At 38.5% G+C, this 10,236-nt stretch overlaps 1 protein-coding gene across 3 annotated transcripts in view; it reads right to left on the bottom strand.

Moving 5' to 3' along the window:
* Positions 1-1,940: 1,940 nt before the first annotated feature.
* The window catches only part of hip1 (huntingtin interacting protein 1), a 50,335-nt gene continuing 42,039 nt past the window's right edge, over positions 1,941-10,236 (bottom strand). For all 3 annotated transcript variants that reach the window (XM_016449043.1, XM_016449045.1, XM_016449044.1), the window contains 11 exons: positions 9,458-9,565; positions 8,779-8,915; positions 6,765-6,875; positions 6,599-6,657; positions 6,236-6,329; positions 6,048-6,148; positions 5,022-5,127; positions 4,816-4,939; positions 3,758-3,819; positions 3,565-3,682; positions 1,941-3,335 (listed from right to left, as the gene is read on the bottom strand). In XM_016449043.1, the coding sequence (XP_016304529.1) occupies positions 3,325-3,335; positions 3,565-3,682; positions 3,758-3,819; positions 4,816-4,939; positions 5,022-5,127; positions 6,048-6,148; positions 6,236-6,329; positions 6,599-6,657; positions 6,765-6,875; positions 8,779-8,915; positions 9,458-9,565 (1,031 nt within the window). In that variant the 3' untranslated portion in view covers positions 1,941-3,324. The remainder of the gene's footprint in view (positions 3,336-3,564; positions 3,683-3,757; positions 3,820-4,815; positions 4,940-5,021; positions 5,128-6,047; positions 6,149-6,235; positions 6,330-6,598; positions 6,658-6,764; positions 6,876-8,778; positions 8,916-9,457; positions 9,566-10,236) is intronic.

Raw genomic sequence — 10,236 nt, 5'->3', positions numbered from 1 at the left:
TCGAACAAATCATTTTACGTAACTGAATAACTCACCGGTTGCTTAATCTGAATAATTACACAAACTTGCGTCGAAATGTTTCCCTCTGGCCTCCAAAAACCTCAACAATGCAGACTGTAATATCAATTATTATGGCATAACACAAAAATCCACGCAAGCGGAATCAAGACAAAACAACTAGCATTTATATCAATGAGTGAAATATTTATTTAAAAACTGAAAAATAAAACAAACCCACACACATAGTTTTAGTATATATCATACAAAGATATTCTCCAAAATGTTACTGAGCGGTCTTGTTTTTTTTCCATTAACAAAAGTGAGAGGCAGTTTAGAGGCTGGCTGAACTAGACTAGACAACCGAATCGAAACGGTGAAATAAACCATTACCGGAGGTGATGATGACACTCCAAAAAAACGGAAATTAAATACCCAGTGTCGCAACTTAACATAACAGCCAAAGCAGTGCAATGAGTGAAACAATATGAGGGCATTAAGACATAACAACAAAAGGGATATACAGTAACCTATATATCATATCTCAGTCACCCAGCATCCACCCAAACACACACACACGTTATATTAGTATTAAAGAACACACACGCGCGCGCGCACTCATGGTTTAGTCAACGCATGTTTATATTGAGTCTACGGGACCCTAAACTCAATCATTTTCTCTTTTGTAGTTACTGACTGGTAGTTTGTGGAGAAGTTGAGGTAACCCTGGTTTGTAGATGACTACAAGACTGCAAGTCCCTGCGAGCCCTGGTGAGAGCTGTGCTGCTGGCAGACAGTGGTGGTCTACAAGGCTATGTGGTCTACATTGCTTTGACAGAAGTGAACAGACTTCTTGAACCCAATACATTTTACTTAACATTCTTCATGCATCTCCATTTTGTGTGAATCTCATTTTGTAGATGACTACAAGACTGCAAGTCCCTGCGAGCCCTGGTGAGAGCTGTGCTGCTGGCAGACAGTGGTGGTCTACAAGGCTATGTGGTCTACATTGCTTTGACAGAAGTGAACAGCCTTCTTGAACCCAATACATTTTACTTAACATTCTTCATGCAACTCCATTTTGTGTGAATCTCATGAAAATGGTCAAGAAATGTCCAAAAATTCATTCTATTTTGCGTAAAGAAAATTAAGCATATATATATATATATATATATATATATGGCTTTTTACTGTTCCACCATGTTGACTTATAGGGACAAACTGCGAAATAGCTCATCTAACATATGATATTGTCCTGATGCGTTTCGCCAGTTTCAAGTCCATGACTGAATATGAACTGACTGTTTTTGTGAGACCTCACGTCGGGCTGGAGCTCATTGTTTTTGTTTTAATAGCTCTATTTAGGTCTTAGTTAGTTCAGCACAAATAGATATGGCACCATATTGTATTAGTAATGGTCCATAAAACGGTCCCGTACGGTTTACACGCTGTTAATACGACAGTATCTGTTAATTCCTGTTGTCTTCTTCCAGCTCCACATATGTGCACCCCTTCACACTGAGGCGAGGAGAGATGTCCGTGCCTTTCAAAAGGGAAAAAGGGTCACATTCCCTGAAAAAGACATTTAAAATCGTGATCTCAGTAGCATTAGGACAGTGTTTTAAAGTTGTAGTTTGGTATTGTGAACTGAGATCATGAAATCAGTAGAGTGTGGTGTGAGAACAGATGTAGCCATCCCTGTGTTCAACTCTGGTGTGTTTCATTTTGATTTTTGAGCTTCCCTTTTACAACTGGATATCTAAAAGAAAGAAGAAATGGTACGGAGCCCCTAAGGTTTAAATTATATAATTTTATTTATAGTAATATTTTAATTAAAATAAGCATATATATATATATATATATATATATATATATGTATATATATATATGAATATTTTAATTAAAATATTACTATAAATAAAATTATATAATTTAAACCTTAGGGGCTCCGTACCATTTCTTCTTTCTTTTAGATATCCAGTTGTAAAAGGGAAGCTCAAAAATCAAAATGAAACACACCAGAGTTGAACACAGGGATGGCTACATCTGTTCTCACACCACACTCTACTGATTTCATGATCTCAGTTCACAATACCAAACTACAACTTTAAAACACTGTCCTAATGCTACTGAGATCACGATTTTAAATGTCTTTTTCAGGGAATGTGACCCTTTTTCCCTTTTGAAAGGCACGGACATCTCTCCTCGCCTCAGTGTGAAGGGGTGCACATATGTGGAGCTGGAAGAAGACAACAGGAATTAACAGATACTGTCGTATTAACAGCGTGTAAACCGTACGGGACCGTTTTATGGACCATTACTAATACAATATGGTGCCATATCTATTTGTGCTGAACTAACTAAGACCTAAATAGAGCTATTAAAACAAAAACAATGAGCTCCAGCCCGACGTGAGGTCTCACAAAAACAGTCAGTTCATATTCAGTCATGGACTTGAAACTGGTGAAACGCATCAGGACACAGTTTTGTTGAAATATCATACGTTAGATGAGCTATTTAGCAGTTTGTCCCTATAAGTCAACATGGTGGAACAGTAAAAAGCCAGTGGATTAAATCTATTTAGGGTTTCTTATAAAGTGAATGCCTTGGGAACATAATCAAAGTAAAGCTTAACATAAAAAAAAAAAAACTAAATACAGAAAAAGTGAGTCTCGATTGAGTTTGCTAGTGTTTTCAGGTGTTAGTCCACAGTAGGTCATCAGCTATTATGTCCAAAGCACTCTTTTTAGTCCAGTGACCACTGCTAGGGGACTAGAGAAGGACGGACCCAGACGAGGGCAATCCTATGCGACATTAAGGAATGTGTTTGAGAGGTGGAAGTCACACACTGCTGCTGTTTGTAAAAGTTGAGTCCGGAAGAATCACAGCACAGTGTCATATCCTGCAAAATGGGACGACTCACCCTTGTGCAATGCATCATGGGATGTTTCACGGAGAGACGGGATTGTTCTAAATGGTCGGGGATGGGAAAGATTCTCCATTCCGTATGAGGAGGAAGAGGACTTGAAATACTCAGACAGTTCAGCGAGCCTACACTTCCCTTTCTGTCCACTAGGTGTCCCATCCACTTCCTTCTCTCCCTCCCCCTTAGTCACACAATACCATTACACTCCTCAAGTCTCCAGACTCCACAGGCTGGGGAGGGAGCAAGTTAGAAAAAAAGCACCTTTTATTTGGCTTTAATGTACAATAAAGAAATCAAAAGAATTAAAAAGTACAACAAAAAAGGGAGAAGGGAAAGATAGTGTGTGTATAAAGATGTCAAGCACCCCGTCTGTAGGGCTGCTGCACAGAACACGATGAGTCTCAACCCGTTCCTGCGGACAAACACAAAAGACAGACAGCGAATTACGTACGAGCAAACACAACACACCCTCTGCACCACTAATTAGCTTGATACTCCATTGTCAGCCCGACAAATCTCAATCCACTCCATTGGCTAGGGAATTCTGGGAAGATTTTTGAGGAGGAAGCAGTTTTGGCAGATGGTCAGACGGTATTGTGTTGTTGACAGACAGCTGTTTGTGGTGTTATTGGGGGTCTTACCCTCTTCCTCCCCTCCCCAGCCCTCTGCGACGCCAGCGAGCTCGTAATGCTTCTTCCTCAGTTCACCCAGTCGCTCCCTCTCTTTCTGCAGTCGGGTCTCCAGCTCCAGCACCAGCACCTGACACACGTTAAATGGTCAGATTTGTTCACATACTTGCACAAATACATGTGAAACAGATTAATACACTCTCACCTGTGCGTCCATCTCTTGCCTCTTGATCTGAGTGAGTGTCATTGCGGAAAAGTCCATAGTTTCTGAAACAGAGAGAATTTAGCATCGAAACTGAATTTTTATGGCTTTTAATTCATGTCTAACAGCTTTCAGACTATTGAGATGATTTTCTTGTTAGCAGGTGTTTTTGTCTAATAAAATTCTTTAGAATGAGAATATGTATATCTTTCGATTTTAAGAAGCAAATCATGATTTCACCAGGCTGTGATGTGAATTACAGGCTACCTGTTCTTAAAAAAAAGTTATATATATATATATATATTAGTTATTTATTTTTATTTATTATTATTATTCCTGTGATGCAAAGCTGAATTTTCAGCATCATCACTCCAGTCTTCAGTGTCACATGATCCTTCAGAAATCATTCTAATCTGCTGATTTGATGCTCAAGATGATTTTTTATCATCAATTTTGAAAACAGTTGTACTGTTTAATATTTCATTTATATAATATTAATTCGTGTCTGTAGAAACCCAGGATACATTTTTCTCGGATTTGAATGAATAGAAAGTTGAAAAGAGCATTTATATGAAATAAAAATCTTTTGTACCATTATGTTTTTACTGTCACTTTTTTATCAATTTAATGCATCCTTACTGAATATAAAAGGACACACAATGTCACTGACTCCATGTGACTGGTCAATGTTGTTTAAATGTCTTGCCTCCAGAGAAGAGGGTCAGCACAAGAGCTTGTGTGAAGGAGAGGCTAACTGTGTTGACTTGCTCATTCCTGTATCTCTGGAGGGCACCCTAAACCAGTTTTCATAGCTATAGTTAAATGTGAAATGGGGCAATGTGACTGTGGAGGTCAATGAGAAGTAAAATGAGGCTGCCGCCACTGTTACTACTTTCTTCAGGCTCTTATTTAATGAATAATGGAGAAATGACAAGAAATTATGGGGGAAACGTTGCAAGCATAATTCGAGCCTGAATTTCCCAAATGAGCAGCAAAGCTAAACGTGTCTGAGAATGTTGAGTCAGGAGGATGAGCTGAAAAGATTGTGCTGTAAACCTCACCTGTGTCCTCGATCTGAGACTTGCCAGACTTGGTTGATGCCACGACTCCCGCGGTGGCCTGGGTGACCCCTTTGGAGGCCTGCCGAAGACGGGAAAGGTTTGGACTGTCCTTGTCCGCTTTTACCTGAAGAGATAAAATGGATTATATATCTTCCTTGCCATCATAGGGCTTTAAAGTTAATTCAAGTGCCAATTTGTTGTTGTACCTTAGATGCTGCGACCAGCTGAGCCGTGCTGGCGGCGATCTCATGTGAACACACCATCAGCTCCTCAAACTTGCCCGTGCCTTGCACCACCTGATCAGCTGCATCACTGCAGAAAGAAAAAAAATCTTTACTGGAGGCAGCACAATGGTGATAGTTCATAGATCAACTAGTTTAGGATTAAAAACCGTAGGGCCCAATGATTTAAACAATGCGGAAAACGCAGGCTCCAGAATTGCAAAATCCAGTCGATAAAATGGAATTTACTGTATACTGTGAAATGTCACAGAATTGGGCAATTCCTGGACAAAATTGTTTATGCACTAATGTCCTTGATTATTAAATCGCAAAAAGAAATATAAAGTCTACATGTTCTATGCGACAGAGTGAATGAGCGGCAATTAATTAACATTTTTTTAAAGGAATTTCACACAATCGAGATATTTTTTTATCCCCATTTTAATTTATACAGTAAACATCTGTTGTGCAGCACTTCATTTGGCAAAAAATAAAAATGCAACGTTTTGTTATAAATGAATTTTTATATTTTCATTTGATTACAAGTTTTATGGATTGATTTGATTGGCACATTTTTTGATGATAAATTTGCTTAAAACATCTTAAAACATATCTATAAAATATATAAAAAGTAAAGAAGAATTTATAAAAAAAAAATAAAAAAGGGCCATGTAAAAAAATAAACCAATTTAATAGGGCCCTGTTATTAAAATTGTGATACATTTATTAAATTGTTCAACTTGTATGAATTCAATTTAATAGACATGCTTTTTAATGATTCAAATGTAATGAAACCATTAAAATGAAGAACACAGAATTTACGAAAAAATAAAAACAGAATTTATTAAAAAAAAACAGAAATAAATAAATAAAATGGAAACATAAAACTGATTTTATAGGGTCCTAAAACCTATAAGCTTTCTGTTACCCACTGAGATTTTTAATCACTATGTAACAGCATCCCCCAAAAATGACAAACATTGTTATTTTTTCACTGTCTAAAATACTCACACCAACATGGTTGCGCCCCAACCTACAGCCTTGGAGGCGGAAATCAGACCTTCTGTCCATCGGGAATTCTTAGCGTAGAACTCCTTCATAGATGCGGCCCCCTGTGAACACAGCAGCAACTTCATTAACACCTGTTTCTGCCAATTTAAGCTCGAGGTTTCCTAGAACTGCTAGATACGTTGACTCACCTTGCCGCTCTCCACGATGTCCCTCTGCAGGTCTTTGGAGGACAGCACCAGCACTTTGATGGCCTGCATGAGATCTGTGCAGGACGCCAAGATCCTGCAGGGGGCGACAGAGAGCAACATTTAAATACTCAGGCCTGTTTCGTATGCACTGGGGTGGGTCCGCTAATGCGTCTGGGTGAATGCAAACGTGCAGCGCTGTCCAAGTGAAATAAGCTCAGCATGGTGACATTTTGATCACTGAATACCCAAATCCACTGAGGAACATCAACCAAATCAAATCTGTAAAAGTGCTTTAGTAACTGTAACAGTAATCGTAAAAAACATTATTTATATGAAAAACACATGTGGCTCAGTCTGTCTGACCTTTCATTGACTTCCATTTTGATTCCAGTGTCAACCGCCCTGGACTTATTGAGCATTTCCTGTTTGAGAGCAAAGGGGAAAAACATTAGAGGAGTAGATTGGAGCGCTTCATGTTTTATTAAGCATCTGTCTGTAGGACAGGGAGAGCAGGGAGCCATCTGATTACCTCAATCCTGGCAGCGGCTGACTCCACAGCTGCCGATGTGGCTGCCATCTCCTGCTCCACCAGATCTCCCAGCTCCCCTTGCTGCAGCTCCAGGCCCCGAGGACGCAACTTCTGCTCCGAGAAAACAAAATAGCATACTACATCTATTTCTGCATTATGTAATATGCATACTCATGGAATACCTGGATGATACATTCTGAATGCTAAAATGTGCAGCATATAACCAGAGCACACTGTGATAAATCATCTGTGATATTAAAATCGCTTTCTTGACTCGGAGATTGATCGGAGTGCCAAATATTAAGGCATATTACACTTGACTTTCTATTTCTAATGTGAAAAATTAATCTGAATATCAGTTGCAAATTATTAAACCCCTCCTTCTTGACTCATCTGATCAGATGGCAACTTGGTGAATTAAGTATGCAATGTAGCATACTACTCTCAATGATGTTTATTGGTGTATAATGTTGTTAGCTAAAACTGTTACTAATTGTTTTTTGTTTTTTTTACTGAAATCACAAAATATTAAAGGAGTCATATGATGCAATTTCAATTTTTCCTTTCTCTCTGGAGTGTTACAAGCTCTTGGTGCATAAAGAAGATCTGTAAAGTTGCAAAGACTAAAGTCTCAAATCCAAAGAGATATTCTTTATAAAAGTTAAGAGTCAGCCACGCCTACCTAAAACGGCTCGTTCTAACACGCCCCCACATATCCACATGTGGGAAGATTTGCATAACGCCGCCCAAATGTTCACGCAAAGAAAGAAGGCGTAACTTTGATTCTCGCTGTTGTATTAACGAATGCCTCGTTTATAATGGGTTTTCATGTTTTTGAATCGTCGCTCCGGCCGGACAGGGCATCATCACAATATGGTAAGGGGCGTAACATTTCCGTCACACGCTTGAGGTATTCGGTCAATCATAACGCACTGGATAGCTGGCCAATCACAGCACACCTTGCTTTTCAGACCGATGAGCTTTCTAAAAATTGACGTGTTTCAGAAAGGCGGGGCATAGAGGAGAAACAATAATGTACAGTATGTGGAAAATAATGTGTTTTTTTAACCTTAAACTGCATAAACACATTTCACTACACCAAATACGCAAAATAATGTTCTTTTTAGCAACATCATATGACCCCTTTAAAATAATAGAAATGTTGCATTGGCAACTAACTGAAAATAATTTAAAGTACTTAAATTATTAATAAAATTAAGAAATATTTAAAAATAATAAAAATGACAAAAGCACAAAATTACTAAAACCAAAATTAAAAAGAAAACTGAAAATATAAAATCGAAAACTGGTAACACTACAGTATTTTACAGTGTCCTTGTTAGAAGCTACATGTACGTACTATAGTAATAACAATAAATTATGCATAATCATGCATAATAATTAGGGGTGCTCGGATCATGATTTTTGAGGCCGATCACCGATCGCGATCACAGAAAGCAGTATCTGCCGATACCGATCACCGATACCGATCTTTTTAAAGCCAAAAAGCCAAAAAGTACTGCAAACAATGTGCTGTCACTTTAATTCAGCGTGTATATCATGAGATCGGCCTTTTAGAGACCGCCGATCGAACATCCCAACGTGATTATCGGCCGATAATGATCGGTAGCCGATCAATCGGAGCACCCCTGATAATCATGCAATTAATTAATATTACTCAGAACTTAAATGTATAATTACACTGTAACAAGGACACTGCAAAAAAAAAAAAGTGTATCCTAAAAGCCAATTCACAATATGAATAAATACTATAATAATACATAAATAATACTAAAATAACACTGGGTATTACACGGAATATAACTTACGGTATGCAGTAAACATGAAATAAGTATTCCATTCTAGTTTTGGCCTAATTTAAATGACTCCGTAAGAAATAATAATTATTAAAATAATAATAATAAAAATTCTCTCCACCAATTACATGCTGCTTTTTTCAATCCACTGTGCTATTATATTAAAACAAGTACTGTCTCTCAGTGGCTCAACTCACCTCGCCCAAGGCCATCACGGTATCTAGTGCCGCCCTCAGCCGGCTGCAGTCTGCCGTCCCCATAGACTTCTGCTCCTTGAGCTGGCAGAGCAACGCCAAGGCCTCCGCACCACACGCCTTCACGTTGTCTGCCAATGCTGCCCACAGACAGATAAAGACAAAGACAGAAAGCAGAGAGCAGTCAGACGAGCCATCTGTCACCTGCAGACACTCCACATACGCTCGGCCAGACACACATTTCCTGCCATGTACGACTGTGACGTGATCACTCATGTGCGTGGGAACCGCATATTAGCCGCTTTGAGTTACGTCAAGTTCTTTTAAAGCAGCTCTACCGAAAACATTAGACCTCCGGCAAAGGAGTTATTAACAGAACCGCAGTGACACTAATGGCCTTCCTGATGTATGGAGAATCAAACAGAAAGTCATATTCTTGGACGTCTCTCTATATGTGGACACAGTGGTGCTGTAAAATATTAATCAGTTTAATAACAGAAATGACATTTATGCTGCCTATATCAAACGGATAGTTCTGGTTCTGGATGCCGATTGGTCGATACAGTGTCAATGAATGTGTCTTTCAGGAAGTATTTACATAGAGGTGCATCAGCTGTGCTGATATGATTACATAAGCTCTTTTGGATCTGTGGTGTTCGGGTGATTGACGTCTCGTGCTCACCGTCAGCTTGCTCCACCGGCACCATGTGGGAGGTGGCACTGCCCTGCACGATGACATCGCCCACCAGGTGAGCGAACTGAGTCACCGCCCGCACCAGTCCAGACACATCTATCACACACATACAGGGAAATCAGTGAGAAACATATGAGTGCCTCTCATCTCAATAGACTGAGTGTCAACAAAAGTGATGAAATGAAGCCTGCATGCATTCATGGTGAATCATTTTTGGTAATGGATTTTTAAAAGGTATATCCTTAGTTGAATTGTGTGTGTTTTTTTTTAACTTGTGCATTTTGAGTGAAGAACAGTGATGGAATAAAAAAAGTTTTCAATAGTGTTGAAGTAGCTCAGCTGGCTTTAAAATTGTGTAGATTTGACTCAGTACTGCGTTTTTCCAACATTTAGCAGAGTAGCATGACAAATCACTAAACTATGGATGTGTCATGATGTATTGTGCAGCCTTACTAGTAAGAGAGCTAAAGAAACAGCCTGACAGAATGCTCCCCCTTTGTCTCGAGTACCGTCATTTCAAAGTTGAATCAGATATGGTTTTAATATTTCAGTTTGTTCAGAAAGTTCAATTAAAAAAACTAGACTCCAAAATGAGTTAATCAATAAATTCTGTTCATGTTATTTTTTTTTGAGAAAAATGTTTTTTATATTTCTGTATATATATATATATTTTTTTTTTTTTTTTTTTTTTTTTTTTAACCCTCTAGGACTCTGTCACTTTTTGACAAATAAATTTGATATTTTAAAATTGTAAAAATCATAACTTA

The sequence above is a fragment of the Sinocyclocheilus anshuiensis genome, unplaced genomic scaffold, assembly GCF_001515605.1.
Source record: "Sinocyclocheilus anshuiensis isolate Anshui unplaced genomic scaffold, SAMN03320099.WGS_v1.1 scaffold1241, whole genome shotgun sequence".
Classification (NCBI taxonomy): domain Eukaryota; kingdom Metazoa; phylum Chordata; class Actinopteri; order Cypriniformes; family Cyprinidae; genus Sinocyclocheilus; species Sinocyclocheilus anshuiensis.
The sequence above is the reverse complement of the archived record's forward strand: the minus strand, read 5'-3'. Positions and strand labels throughout refer to the sequence as shown.